Source organism: Lontra canadensis, unplaced genomic scaffold, assembly GCF_010015895.1.
Source record: "Lontra canadensis isolate GAN:19392208 unplaced genomic scaffold, GSC_riverotter_1.0 scaffold45, whole genome shotgun sequence".
In the NCBI taxonomy this organism is placed as follows: domain Eukaryota; kingdom Metazoa; phylum Chordata; class Mammalia; order Carnivora; family Mustelidae; genus Lontra; species Lontra canadensis.
Genome location: NW_022631039.1, coordinates 7,426,170 through 7,441,367, shown reverse-complemented (window position 1 = coordinate 7,441,367; position 15,198 = coordinate 7,426,170). Strand labels below are relative to the sequence as shown.

The window sequence follows — 15,198 nt, the reverse complement described above, 5'->3', positions numbered from 1 at the left end:
CGGGCGGGCGGCCGGGCGTCCGCGCGCGCCGCGGCCCCGGCCGGCCCGGGCCCCGGCCGCCGCTCCGGGCTGTCAGCGGGCCGGGGCCGCGCCGCCGTTCCCGCACCCGGCGCTGGGCTCCCCGAGCGGACCCGGCGGTTTGTTTACGTCCGGGCGGGCGCCCCGGGGCCACCCGCAGCCGCCCCGCTCTTTTGTGTGCCTGCACGAGTGGCGCGGGCCGGCCCCTCCGCGGCCAGAGACCCTGGTAGGGGCGCTTGGGGGAAACTTGCGAGGGGCGCGGGCGCCGGGCGCGCGGAGACCGTGGGTCGGAGCGCCCCGCGGGAGCCGGTGCGGACCGAGGGCAGCAACTTTCCCCGAGCGCAGGCCCTGCGCTGCGCCCCGGCGCGCCGTCTGCCCGGGTGGGGGACGCTTCCTCCGCGCCGCCTGTCCGGGCGGCTCTAGCTCCGAATCCAGAGGCTCCCGGGGGCCCCCAGTGACCCGCCCGCTCCGCTCCGGCCCTCTCTTCGGGGGTCCTGCCCCCCTCATCCCCAGCAGGGTCCGCGGGCGCAATGGAGCGCGCGGCCGGTCCTCTCCGAAATGCCTTCTCTGGTCGGGTTCTCGAAAGCAAAGCCCCGGGGGCCCCCCTCGACTGTGGCGTGCCTGGCCACGGTCCGCGCGCCGAGCCCGGGGCGCCGTGGGGGGATCATGCGGGGGCTCCCCGTCCGGGGCCGGTGCCGCCGCGGTGCCCAGGGGGCGCGTTCCTGCCTGCCACCCCCCACCCGGAGGAGCGGCGCGCCCTCGGGGTTCGCCCCGAACCTGCCGGCTCCGCGCTCGCGGAGCTTGGACAGCCCCGGGACTCTGCCAGGTGGATGTTGTGCGTAGCCGGAGCCAAGTTGAAGGTGAGCGGCGTGTGGGCCAGAAGCCCGGGGAGCGCTGCCGGGGGCGAGGTGGGGGCTGGCGGTGGAGGGGGGTGAAGGTTGGTCTGCGGCTCGCCGGGGCCCTGGGCCATCCGGTGCTCCGGGGGTCGCCCAGCCTTCCTTAGGGACGGCCGCAGCGCCCAACTCTGAGGGGTGCGGGAAGGTAAACTTGACCGAACTTTCCTAACCCGGGGGGCCGGTGATAGTGACCTACGATACTTTTAGGAGGGAAGCAAATGAACTCCAGATGCAACCTCCTATGAAATGAAGCGGATTGGATTAAAACGTATATAAATGGAGTCTGACAACTTTCATTGTATGCGCTTTTCTCTTCCTGCCTACGTGAGAACGATAAAACAGACTCATAGTCGTTATGAAATTTCTTAAGATTTCTCGCTTAACTAGGAAGAAGACTATGTGAAATATGTATTTCTGATAAGATTAAAACTTAAAGGAGTTTGAGTATTTATTGACTAAAATAGATTACTCCAAAGTGTCTATTGTGTAAATTAGATTCCTGAATGTAATGAACACAGCCGAATGGCATTTTTGATAAATTGGTCTACCCCGTTTTAGTAAAAATAGCTCCCTTTTACCATAATTTAATTCCTGTGCTTACTGTAAAACCCGTTGTGGAGTTTTGAAGAGAGAAACCTTAATTTTTTTTTTCTTGTCTTCCTAAATGGACATTTAGCTGAACCTCAGTGAGGTTTACTTTTTAAGCATCTTGGCAAAACTCCATGGGAGATGGATTTGGTTTCCAGAGTGGTATTAGATTTTGTGAACCCTTTGACACCCTGAACCCGCGGCTGATTAGCTGCTTCAAGATATCATGAGGATGTTTAACTATGGGATTGGGTTGAAAGTTTCCTTGTCAGTTTATGTGAATGAACTTTAAGGTGTTGATCTTGAAAAAGCAAATTATGGGAGCGAGCATCACCATCGTTTTCTGTACGAAGCATCCATTGGCTTTGGGTGATAGATAAAGATTTGGCCTTAGATGAGTGACTGTTGCTACTCCAACGAGGGTCTTAGAACCTGCGTTTGGCTATGGAATGCCAGAGTTCAAGTATAAGGCTAACCTGGTTCTTTCTCTGGGTCCTGAAGAGGCCTTTTGATTTGGTGTCAAGCTTAACGTCATCTCTGTTCCCACAGACAGTAAGTGAGCCAATGAGACTGCAGTTCGAGAAGAGAGAATTCATTAGTTTCAGACTCTTCTCGTCTTTCCAGAGCCCCTGACCCAGAGATCGGGTGGCCCGTGCAGCCCCGTGCGGGCTATGGCCCTGCCATCGGAGGGTAAAGAGGCTGGGTCTCTACTAGACTCAGACCCAGGCTGGGGACAAGACAGTTGGGCCCCTCCCATGCTTCTGCTACATGGCAGGGCCCCGGGCCCTAGTTCTTGTCCCTCGGGTTGGTCTTGAAGCTGCTTTGGGGTGTGGACTGAGCGCCCAGGAAGAGAGCTTCTGAGATTGAGTTCTGTTTCGTTTCCTTTTGAGTCCCAAAGGCTTGTGGTATGGAAGAGTCAGTGCTTTGGTGCTGCTAAGACTAGTTGGACAAGTTTTTTATCCTACCCCAGACTTGTAAAAACCAGGCTTTTTTTTTTTTTTTTGTAACAAGAAAAACACCATTGTATAAATTTGCCTTTTAAATACATGTTTGAAAAGAGGACACTTTCTAAAATGAGCTCATGTAACTCTGTGTGTGAGCAAAGCTTTTGGGGACGGGGCCTGCCAGGGACTGGCTTCCCTTTGGGGCGTTATTCTGACCTGATGACTCGTGCTCCCCTTTAAGGAGTTTCTGCAAAAGTAACCTTGAAACATTTTCCTCTTTTTCAAAATCAGGAAATAATTCCAGTTTTGCCGAAAGTCCGTCTCTCTGATAGGTTTTATGTTGTGTTTTCCTGTTACGGCAGTATTCCCCAGAAGTATATTATTTTGATTACAATAAGTATCCCATTCAGAACCCTTTAGAAAATACTGAGGAAACAAATCATCAAGGAGTTCTACACAGCTGCTGTCTTTGTTTTCTTGGTTCTTTTAATATCGGTGTCTTTGAGATTGGGTGTGGGAGGGGGTCATTGTCAGTGGATTAAAGGGTTTTTTTTTTCCCCCTTCTGTGTGAAACTATGTAGTCTTTCTTTCTTTCTTTCTTTCTTTCTTTTTTTTTTAAAGGTGCAAGGCAGTGAAGGGATGGGGTTATGCTCGAACTCCTGATACAGCTGGGTCTGTCGAGTCCCCTTCTGCCTCTTTCCCCCGTTTCACGTAGCTCTTGCCAGTAGTTAGCGACACGAGGAAGTTGGGAGAGCAGGGGGACAAATTGCCAATCCCCTCAGGAATTACTCTCTCCTAATTCACCAAGCTAACCTGAAAAATGCTGTCTGGGGAGCCGATGGAGCCCAAGACCTTTAATGGTGTTTGAAAATGTTTCCAGCCCTAATTGTCTACAATTAAAACAGACCCCGCAAAAGGCACAGTAGTCAGTGCCTCTTGGCCAGCACCCCTCCGGGTCTGCCTGTAGCAGTCAACAGTCACAACTGCTCCCGAGGCTGTGCTCCCTGAGGCTGTGCTCCCGGTCCATCTTAGGACACAAAACAAGCCTCGAGGTAGAAGATCTATATTGGTTTCAGCTCATTTCTGAAGCACAAGGAACATCCTCAGTGTAACGAAGGAAGAACAAATTTGTTAGAGGGAAGCGGGCACATTTTTAAAAAAGAGAAATTCGTCACGTGAAAAATCCCGACAGAGCCAGGCCAGATTCCTCCCGGTGCTCTTTGTTTTACACAGTTTGACAGGTTTATGCATTTGGTGTCATGTATATTTCACGTACTTGAAAGACAGGTGTATCTGATGGCCGCCCCACAAACCTGACCTTCAAATTATAGGATCCTGCCTTACTTTAGGAATTACTTAAAAACTGATATATAGTTCATTTAACATATAAGCATGTAGCTATATAGTTGCTTTTCCTGTGAAAGGTCTGATTTTTACAAGTAATTGTCAAAGATAGAAAGTGGTTATCTGTTCTATTGTTTTGTCTGAAGCTCTGCATTATGGCTGCAGAGAGAGGGTTTTGGTTTCCACTGAAATTCCCCTGCCTCTGATTGTTTAAACCAGACCCTTAATCTTATTTTAACATACTTAAAATGTTCAAAAAACCCGGAAGAATTGTTTTGTATAAGTAGCAAGTGAATGTAGTTTAAACACTCAAGCAATTCTGGTATCTAATTGAAAACAGGTGGAATTCTTGGAATCCTGTGTTTGAATCTTATTATAGCAAAGCACAGAGACACTTTTTACTTCTGGCCATTTGTTTTGTTGAAGCTATTTGAAGAGGGGCCCCGTGACCTCTCACTGTGCCCCACTACTGTTTACCTGGGCGTTCCAGTCGTGCTGGGCATTTTAGGAACTAGATGACTGTGTCTGTCTGGACACCCAAGAGAATGGTGCATGTGCCGATCATGGGGTGAAAAAGGAACCGTAATGTCATAATTAGAAGTGTGATTTAATATCTGTATTATATAGCGTTCAAGACAAAGAAGTTGTGGATTCACCTGTGATTTCAGTTTTAATACACATTTATTGACATGAGCATTTGGATAAATTTTATTACACCCTGATAATGATTTAGAATTCAGAGAGAAATTACTTTTTCTAAAAACTACATTTAGGGATATAAACTCACATAGGGGCCCCCCCCCCCCCCCCCCCCGCGCAAAACAAAAACAAAAACCAACCAACCACCAAACTGACTTTCAACAGATGTCAGTGGTGGGACTCTCTGAGTTATCTCCGCCACCTTTCCTATTCTAATTTTCAGAGCCAGCTAAATGGCCCTGGTTTTGCTGTAAGTTTAAGAAGCATGCTTTGGTTGGTGTTTAGGTATTGATTTTATTGAAGAGGACGGCTAAGATCTGTATTGAGCTGTTGTTCTGCCACAGTTTCGGATTTGCTGAGCTGTAATCAGTCCCCATTTCAGCTATCTTCTGAGAAAGTGTGTAAAGGACAGTGGCCTTTGGTGTCCCTGCAGGAAGTGACCTGGGATTAAGGGGTGGGGGAACCTTCATCAGCCCCATAGCAGAAACAGCTTTGAAGCACCTTTGGTTTTTAAAAAGTACACGTTCTACCTTATTCACATGATATGTCGCAGTTAAAAAAACATAATGAGAGCAAACAAGGGTTTCTGAAAGACATCTAATTTGTTGCAAAACCCATCAAGGACCTTTCCTTTGAAAAGTAAACAACTCTCTAATAAAAATAATTCTCATTCTTGCTGTAATTAAATTCTGAGAGGATGATGTTAGTGCACGAAATAAATCTTGTCATTTTCTTCATTTGAATCTGAAGGTTCTTCCTTGCTGCAGGATGCCAAGGGCAGTGGGCAGAGTTTTTGTGTTTATTAGAGCCCTGGGCCATGGGCAGCCGAGGAAGTTCCTCAGTTGTGGTTGGTAGGATTCCCACCTAGAGAGGACCCCCCCCCCCCCCCCCCAAACCTCCCATCGGACAGGTGGCTGGAGAAGGAGGGAGGTTGGGAAGCGTTCATTCCTCCCAGGAATTTACCCAGCACCACAAAGCAACTGGGAAAAATAGCCAGGTAGGAAATTCACACGGAAATGAATAGATTCTCCTTCCTTTCACTGAGCACTGTGAAAACGAGTTGGCCCACCCCTTTATAAAACCCAAGAGGCCACAGTGGGGCCCACTCAGCTGGACAGTTGAAACCCTCAATGCTTCTGGCTGTGATTTATGAAGTTCATGTTGGAAGAAATTACCAGAACTTACTCGGAAGCTTGTTCTCTCTTAGCATTATCCTGAGCCTGCCAGCATGGGGCTTGTTTTCTTAACATCTTTGTATTTGGCCGTGTTTATTCAATAAGTTAAATGAGTTAACGTTTTGTAAGAAGTTATGTATGGTTGCGAGGTGTTCTGAGTTTGGTGAAGGGAAAAACAAATTGACAAATGAACTCTTTCTTAAGTGAACATTGCGAAATTGCAAGAAATGGAATGCCATTCTGACTGTCATTAAGATTTTATTTGGGTGTTGACAGCTTTTTGCTAAATGTAAGGCGTTCAGATCCTGTCCACTTAGCTGGGAAAAACAAAACAAAACAAAACAAAAAACCCCAACTAGCTTAAAAGCTTGTTCCCAGTTTCCTCCTAAAAGTCTCTCTTACCTTGGTTCTTTCCCCCCAGCACATTTTTAATATTTTATTTTCTCATATAGTTTTATGTTTTTAAGACCAAAAAGAATAGGAAGTCCTTTTAGGCATCTCGGTTCTGTTGATATTTTAGACCTGTGAGTGAGCGTCTCTGGTTGATCGCCAGCTTCCCTCCTGTTTTTCGGGGAGTGATCGCTGTTTAGGTCAGAATAGCTTGGTGAACGCTAATAAATGACGCGAAAGGTAAATCCTTGTCGTCAAGAGCCTGAAGCTGCAAGCAGGAGCCAGGCCTGTGGGCCATGGGGAGGGAAGGGCCTCAGAGGCGCCACTGCTCTCAGCCCGGGCGCCTGCTGTCACCGCTGCCTGCCATTTCTTGCCCCTCATCTGAGCTCCGGCCCTGCCAAGCCTGTCCCCTCCTGTGTTGTGACAACTGTTGTTTTCGTATTTTTTTTTTCTTTGTAAGTATTTGTGGAGCTCCATTATTTTGAGATTCTTGGAAGAAAGATACTATGTAAATGAAAATTAAAAATAAAATTCTTGCTGGAGGGAATTGTGCATTTAATTTTTCTGATTAGGTTTGGAAAAGACTTTTTTTTTTTCCTTACCCTGAAAATAGGAACATTCTGTTGCTCCTATCACCATTTTTGCTTCATTCTGAAAGGTGTGGCAGATAATGGTGAAACATGTCTTTTATTTTCTGTTTTTCACCATGGTAGTTGACCTAGAACTTGAACCCACGAGATTCTGTGTACAGTGAATTATTTCTGTTTCACATTGTTCTGCTCTGCCCTCGCTGAGCTTGTAGGTAGCAACTGCCCATAGAACACAGACCTTCTAAAGGAAGAAAGATTTTGAGTCTCTGAACACCCAGAAGTTACAACTAAAATTATGGGTGACCCTGCGAATCAATTTCCAACTTCCCTTCTTATTCACAGGGCAGAGACGTTTTAAGTCGTATGATTTTGAAACAGAAAACTGCGACTTCAGGAGCATTCATGGAAGCATTGATTCACCGGGATTGCTTCATTTCAGCTGTGCCTCTGTTCCCGGCTTACATAATAGCGTGTGCTGTCCCAGCATTAGCCGAGGTGGGGGGGCAAGGTCAGGTTTGGGGTCATGCTCCTGTTCTGTTGGCATGTTGGGGGGCCCGGGAGCCCGACAGGAAGCCCGGGCTGCTGCAAGGCGCCCATGCAGGAGACTTGGTCCACTACGGACCCCACAGTGCCACGTGAGCTCAGGGGGCCAGTGAGCGCCAAGGGCCTGGAGAGCAGTGCTAAGCAGTCAGAAAGGCGTCTCTCGGGAGCTGGTCACCTTGGCGGGATTGGGGCGGGGGCGGCACTCCGTCGTCTCTCTTCTCCCCACTCAAATTTGTCAGCGTTGACGTGGGATTGGGAGAGGAAGGGTATTGCCAGTTGTGGCTTAAATGTCACTGTCAGGGGAGCGAGAAGTGGTTTGCGATTGTTTTACTTTGCTCCGTGTTGGTATGTAATTATGCTGTCATTTTACAATGCACCAGTACTTTAATAAATCTTGTGTGTGTGTGTGTGTGTGTGTGTGTGCATGTGCAGTTGGTTCTGGGGGCTGCTTGTTGTATGCAAGAGCCAGATCATTCTAGCACACGAGAGCTGAGCTGAGTGTGTAGCCTTTCCTTGTTTTCAAAAGTGTCTTGGAAACAGGTCACAGTCCATTATAGACGTGGCTGCCGGATTAATCCTCCCAAACCATTGATCCCATCATGCTGTTCTTTCTCCTTCAACTCCCATAGGGGCTCACTTGGGTGCCGAATGGAGACCACTTTCCTTAGGCGAGCACGCAGAGCTCCTGATGGCTGGCTCCACTTACCCAAACCTCTTGCTCCACTTAAAGATCTGGGCTCGATGCTCACTTTGGGGAATGCTCTCACCCTCCCTGTGCACATCAGAATATCAAACCTCCTTTCACGCACCCCTTTCCTTCCATTCTGACCCAGTGCTGCGGGAGCCTCTGTGCACCAGACGTTGGTGATGCCGGGCAAGGTCACAGCCCTCACCACCTGGGGCAGCGGGCAGTGGGCGTTTGGTCTGTGACGGAGCCGTGTGCCGTGAGTTGTCGGAGGGCTGCAGAAGAAGGGAGTCCTTGTTGGGGAAAGCCTCCCCGGGGCAGAGAGAAGGCCTCAGCTGAGATCTGTGCACCTGGGGAAGGGTGGGAGAGAGGGCATCCCAGCAGAGCAGCTGGGGCGTGGCTGGTGGTCTCTGAGGTCTGGCTCCCTTCCCTGGACCCCATGTAGCATCCACCATGGCTTCCGGCTGTCCCTCACCACTCAGCGCTCCTGTTCTGTCCCTTATGTTGTCCTGTATCTGCTGTTTCGTCCAACCCTGTACGGTAGTGCCCAGCGAGTCCCACGGCAGCAGCATCCCGGCCTTTAAGAGGGCGCAGTCCTGGATATTCTGGTTTCAGACTCATTCAGCTGGTTCACTTAAGAGTGCAAACGGAGGGGCTCCTGGGTGGCTCAGTGGGTTAAGCCTCTGCCTTCGGCCCAGGTCATGATCTCAGGGTCTTGGGATCGAGCCCCGCATCGGGCTCTCTGCTCAGCGGGGAGCCTGCTTCCCCCTCTCTCTCTGCCTACTTGTGGTCTCTCTCTCTCTGTCCAATAAAAGTAAATCTTTAAAAAAAAAAAAAAAAGAGTGCAAACGGAATTCTCCTTAGGATTGTGCAAGGGAGATGACATATATGAAAATGGCTGTGTTTTGAAAGCTCCTGATAAGTGTATACGCCAAAGGAACCTGCATTTATTTATTTCCATTTATTAAATTCCATCTTTGTAAAGCAACCTGTACATTGGTTAATATATATGTAATTGTATTTGTGGTACGTAAAACATGGGGGAAAAATCCACATTTTTAAAAATAGAATTAGGCAGAACAATTCTTTGACAAAGATTTATTCTCTGACTCTGCCCAGAGCCTGAATGGGAGGAAACTTCCCCCTAAGAACGGGGAAAGTGCATATTGTAATGATTAGAGCCCGACCGGTGCAAGGGAAAGCAGGCAGCAAGAGGCCTGGCGGTCTGGGTGTCAGCCTTGGAGAAATGTCCCCCATGTGCTCAGCCCGCAGGAGCCGCCCCACGGGCCTGGCGGGCCTGGCGTGCGTGCGAGGCAAAGGCCTTGGGCCAGGCCCTCTCCTGAGCACTGGCCTTCATAGCCTGCATGCTTTCTCTGCTTCTTCATTTACAAAGAAAGTACCTAGGATATTTTTGTGGAGGTGACGTCACTGTCTGGCCGCATAAGCATTTGCATGGATTTAGGGAAGTGAGGGTTGCCAGGGGCAGCTGAGAGGAGCCACAGACCCCAGGGGCCTACCTGGGTGGCTGATGGGGGCAGGGTGGGGGCCCTCCCCCCGCCCTCCCCCCCCCCCACATCCACAGGGACTGGAGGAGGGAGAGGAGCCAGGCTGGGGGAGAGGGTATGCTCCTGGTGGCATCTGTGGGATTTGAGGGGGAGGGGGTTCGGGTGGGAATTCAGGGGCTAAGCCCTGGAGAGAAGGAGAGGGGAGCTCAGCGGAGAGGTCAAGGTCTGTATTGAAGCGTAGATGAGAACTTGAATCCTGGAGGCAGGAGCCTGGGGAGGACTTGTCTGCTTTGCGGTTGGTACACCAGAGGCCAGCATCATTGGTGCTGGGGAGGGCTGGAGAGCTGCTCTTAACCGGGGGACCCCCGCCTGAGTGTTCACTGCTCAGCGTTTCTGTGCCTAGTGGACATATAATAACTGGGTTCTTGCCCACTTGTGACAAGGCAGAGTCTTCAACTTTCTTTTTTTTCTAAGTATACACTGACAGCTATCATTTCTCAAGTACTGACCAGGGGCAGGTGCATTTTGGGCCCTTGATTTCTCTCTTGTCATCCACACCACGGCCCCGGGGAGGAGAGAGGACTGGCCGGTTGGTGAGAAGCCGGAGAGCAGCATTGCTTTCCTGCTGACCCCTGCCATCCATGAGACCAGCTTTGTAGAAGCCCAGGCGTCCTTGTGATGAGGCTGTGGGAGGCTTCAGGGGCGGGACCCCGGTCCCGAAGTGAGCCCAGGGCCGGGGAGGTCACTTAATTGAGCGGCTGGAGATGGAAGTGAAGCCTGGGGGCTGGGCATGCACGTACCTGGGTTGACCTCGGTGGGCGGACCCCCTTCTGGCTGAGACCTTGCTGGATCTGAGAAATTTCCTAGAGCCTCCCCAGCCTTGCGACTTGAGAAGCCACTCATAGTGCTGCAGCTCCCCAGAGAAGGGAAACCGATCCTCCTTCGCCTGGCACCGAGCGTTCCCAGCAGCAAAAGTTACCGGATAGTTGGGGCGCAGCGATCGCCTCGAATCCAAAGCAGCCCTCCTTTCTGTGCCCCCTGCTGGCCTCCGTGTCCCATCTGTGCAGGCAGCAAATGTGTCGGAAGAGATTGGGGAAATGGTAGTAGGCAGGAGAGAGGCCTGATCATGGGACCTGGACCATGGGGAAGGGGGAAGGGAAGGAGGGACGGAGCTGGCAGGGGTGAGGCGGGCTGGGGAGCATGACTCTAACCAGGGCTGTTCCTTAGACACGGGCCTGAAGCTGGGGTAGGAGCAGTTTGCTTTAGAGCCTAATATTTATGTGTCCCCCTGTGCTGGCCAGGACACGATCCCCCTCACTCAGTCCCCAGGAGTGCAGTTGATTTAAACTCTGCAGGCATGCTGGGTTCAAATAGGGCAGCATCACCTGATACCACCAGGCACACGGGGTTCAGTCCTCAGGTAGACATCGGAGGCAATGTCGGGGTGTGTTCAGTGAGAGACTGGCTTTGTAAGGTGTCTGTCCCAAGAGAAGAAGTATCCCCCCTCCCCAATCCACTCCTTAGGTCTCAATCTAGGTTAGTCAGGGAATTATTGTGGGAAAATGGAGCTTTTAGGCTACTCTGAATTCGTATGACCTTTTTGCATGTCTGGGTTTTTTGTTTTTTTTTTTTTTTTTTTTTTGGGTGGTGCAGCTTTTTTGGTAATGAAGTTTTAAATTTAAAAAATATATGCAGAAAGGTGCAGAGGTCTTAGAAATAAGGCAGCACGTGTGAGTGAAGTTGTGGCAGTTTTGTTTGTTTGGGGGTGAGTCGCAGACTGGCGGGGCCGTTCATTCGAGGGAGGCTGTCTCCGTGGTGCCCGATCACCCCTGGGGCGCCAGGAGGAGGAAGCTCCCGGCTCTGCTGGTCAGGGAACCAAAGGACACACAGGATCCCCAGGTGTCAGGTTATAAGGGTGGTGGTCTGGGAAGATGAGCCTCGGCCATTTCACTCCATTGACTTCACCGCTGGGCTGTGCACTGTTCTAGCACAGGATTCTAATGGCCAGAACAGTGGGGAAACCCCTGCCTTCAAGGAACTTACATTCTGGCAGGGGAGACAGAAAGTAAGCACAAGGGATATGTAAATTCCTTATTGCATGTGCCCCGGGCATGGAGTAGACAGCAGGACCTCTGTGCCAAGAAAGCCCCACTGAGTCACATGACTCAGTCACTGGCCAGAGTGAGGAGGGCAAGGTGGTAAAGACAAGCAGGGGAGGGGCGTTTTGGTGGCCCAGTCGGTTAAGCGTCTGCCTTTGGCTCAGGTCCTGATCTCCAGGACTTGGAATTGAGCCCTGCGTTAGGCTCCCTGTCCAGCAGGAAGCCTGCTTCTCCCTCTCCCCCTGCTTGTGTTCCCTCTTTCTGTCAAATTAAAAAAAAAAAAAAAAAAAAAAGGACAAGCAGTGGGGAGGAGACTCTGTGTGGAAGGCCTAGTCCTGGGGACAGATGGGAGGGACAGGGGAAGACATACCAGCCTGAGTAGGTGGGGTAAGGAAGAGGAAGGAACCTGGGCCCTGGTGTTTTGGGGCAGGGCCCCTGGGGTCGTGGGGGCTGTGGCTGAGAAGGGGCCGCCTGAGGGCGAGGGGTCAGCAGAGAACCTGAGTGTGGGAGCAGGACAGGGAGGGAGGGGCCTTCTGGGTCCACTTGACCCTGAGCGTCGGGCAGGCCGGTGTTACCTGGCGCCTGGCGCTGGCCCTCGCACACTGCTGCGGGGCCGGGCCCCACGGGGTTATTAAAAGCAGGTGGGGTGACTGCCCTGTACTTGAGTGCTGGGTGTGACTCAGATGTGCAGGGAGCCAGCCTGGAGTTTCTTTCTTCTTCCCTGTTTGCTTTTTGTCGGTAATCCTTTGTAATTCCCCAGTTTCATGATGTAATTTTAATGGAATTAAACTTGAACACTTTGAAATTATGTAATTAATTACGTTCAGCTTCAATTACAATGACTAATTATAACATGGTACCTGGTGGCAAGTCAGGTAGGTAGGTACTGGTGGGGTCTCGCGCCTGCCAGCCATCAGGACAGCCACCTTCTGGGCAACACCCGAGCCACCTGCGCCCCGGGGACAGGGCGGCCGCCTTGTGGGTTGCCTGGGGTGCCTCTCAGTCCCACCTCTCCCAGAGCGGCTCCCTGGGACAAGCCGTGCGAGATGCGTGGGAAGTGCGGGGAGGGCGGTGGCGTGCAGGAGGGGGGTTTGGGGATGCCAAGGCTTGAACTTGTTTGCAGGTCGAAGAGGACTCGCTTGTAAGTTTGGGGTGCCAGGAGGAAGCTGAGGGCCTTGTTGTGAGATCCTTCCCTTCTCCCCGGGGTGCGGGAGGGAGGCTGCTTTCAGGGCCATGGGAAGTGTCAAAGAACAGCTTTACGCAGAGAAGAAAAGGTGCGAGAACCACCTTGGGGTGAACAGCAAAGGTGTGAGTGGGTTTAAAAAGGATCCTGTGCGGTGTTATTTCCAGGTAGCTGAAGTGCAGGGCTTCTGGAACCAGTAAACGGAGCCTGGGATGCCAGATCCGGGACTTCCCAGAAAGTCCCTCTCTGCTTTGCACGCGGTGGTGGTTTGACCTTGTGTCAGGAGGAGGGGCTGTCTAGCTGGAAACACTCACCCAGTTGACCGCCGCCCCCTGAGGCACCCACATGTCCTCCTGCTGGGGGACGAGCAGCTCCAGGATGGGGGGTGCCGCGTTCCCACGGGGATGGAGTGGTCGGGTCCTTCTGCCCTGTGCCGCCACAGCTGCCCGCCTGCCCGTCCTGACCCCAGACACCCCTGCCATCCAGCTGTTCCTCCGCGGAGGCTTCTCGGAATGGGCTCGAAACACAGGCGCCGGCGTGTGGCATTGGGGACCAGTGTGCCGAGTCTGCGAGGTGCCTGCTGTTTGCTCGAGAGGCTTAGGGCGTTTTCCCAAAAGCTGATTCTTACATCTCAGAGAGGTTGTCACAGTGCTGTCTCTAGGTTTTCCAGCACACTCCTTTCCCCACTGGGTGTGCAGAGGGGCCCTCCCTGGCCAAGGAGCCCCCGCTCTCAGAAGCTTGAGCAGAGGCTGTGATTTGGTTTAGGGCCATTAGGATGTCTGAAAATCTTACAGACCTTTATTTTTTAAGGGACAGTGTGACCTGGAAACGTTTGAGTGTACAACTAGTTTTCCATTTTGGTGTGAGGGGGGCGATGGTGCAGAGTGCTCTTGAAAACACTTTTTTTTTTTTTTTTTTTCTTTTTGAACATGCTTCAAAGAATGGCTGCCCGGACACAATGCCCAGTACCTCTGTTCTGTTACTTTCTACTTTTCTTTTCTTTCCCTTTCTTTTTTTTTTAATGTAAGCTCTACGCCCGACATGGGGCTTGAATTCCCGACCCCAAGATTAAGAGTTGCGTGCTCTACCGACTGAGCCCAGCCGGGAGCCCCTGTATCTCTATTTTTTAAGATAAAATTCATGTAAAATTCACCGCTTTAACCTCTTTAAACCATGGACTTTGTTTTTCTGCACGTATTCATAATGTCCTGCAACTCTCACCGCAGTTCGGATTGTAGAACACTGCCAGCACTCCAGCAAGAAGCCCGTACCTGCTAGCCATGACCCCCACCTCTGCCCTGCCCCCTTCCCACCGCAGGTTCCCCGTACCCATTCCTCTACTTTCTGTCCCAATGGATTTGCCTGTTCTGGGGATTTCACATGTGAATGGAATCCTACAGTGTGTGGCCTTCTGTGTCTGGCTTCTTTCGCTCAGCGTAATGTCTTCCAAGCCCGTCTGTGTTGTGGGTCAGATCCATACTTCATTCCTTTTCAGGGCTAACTAAAATCCCATGGTACAGACATACAGCATCTGATTATCCTGTCCTAAATGATGGGCATTTGGATGGTTTCTGTTTTGGAGCTGTCAGGAATAAGGCTGCTGGGAACATCTATCTGTGTGCAAGTTTTTGTGTAAAGTATGTTTTCAGGTTTCTTGGGTCCGTACCTGGGAGTGGAAGTGGTGGGTCAAATATGGGGGACTCTGTCCACAGTTTTGAGCTTGGCCTCTTGTGTGTAGCTCCTATTTGTTCCCCAGGGTTCTCATTTTAACACGAAGGCTGCTTCCATCTTACTCTGCCCTGCTCTCATCTTCCTCTGGCCTTCTCCTTGGGGCCTGGTGTGGCGGTGCTGCCCCCCTTTGCAGCCAGTGCAATAGAGGGGCTAGGGGAAAGGCTGTGTGTTTGGCCGAGAGCAGTCCCTGGTAGTTGCCTGCCTGGGGTGTCTCCCCTCCCCTGTGTGCCCGCCTGCCTCCTTACTCTTTCCTGCTGTTCCGGGAAGAAACAAGAATTTTGGCTAAACTGTCCTGGCAGTGCCTTCCCCCAGCCACGCGTGGTGGGGATTTTACTTTCTTTTGGCCACGGAGACAGGCAATGTCAGAGTTGCTCATGAGAAAGTGCTTCTTCTCTCATAAAAGGAGATGAGCCAGGACAAAGTCCCCCTGGAGCCTGGGGGTCAGCTGTCACCGATCTGAGCATTGTAGCCCTCCCTCGCCCCCTGCCCCAGAATGGGGCAGATGCAGGGGTGGCGGAGCAGGAACATGGAAGGGGCCTGGGCTCTCCGTCCTGCGGTCACCCTGCCCCCAGCCGTGTGCAGCACGGATGAAGCAGGAATATTGCATTTACCATCCAGATGGTAGGAAGTTTCTCTTGGCTGCTCTGCTGGCGCGGACTTCCGGGTGATGCTTTTGAGATGCTCCAGTCCTGGGTGACCGTGGACTTGAGAATGTGAGGAGGAATGAATGTGTGCTCCAAGCTCGCCCTCCTAGTAGCAGGCAGGATCCCATTTGCCAAGCCAGATGTCCCTCAATACTTCGGATAGA

General features: G+C 51.5%; 1 protein-coding gene across 11 annotated transcripts in view; it reads left to right on the top strand.

The window, feature by feature from the left end:
* The window catches only part of CUX1 (cut like homeobox 1), a 352,264-nt gene that overhangs the window by 1,060 nt on the left and 336,006 nt on the right, over positions 1-15,198 (top strand). For 4 of the 11 annotated variants that reach the window (XM_032872497.1, XM_032872495.1, XM_032872494.1 and 1 more), the window contains exon 1: positions 33-878. The exons of 5 other annotated variants lie outside the window; for them this stretch is intronic. In XM_032872497.1, coding sequence (XP_032728388.1) covers positions 549-878 — 330 coding nt within the window. In that variant the 5' untranslated portion in view covers positions 33-548. Of the gene's footprint in view, positions 1-30; positions 879-15,198 lie in introns of those variants that run through there. 2 more of the 11 variants (XM_032872496.1, XM_032872502.1) reach the window with 2 other exon arrangements.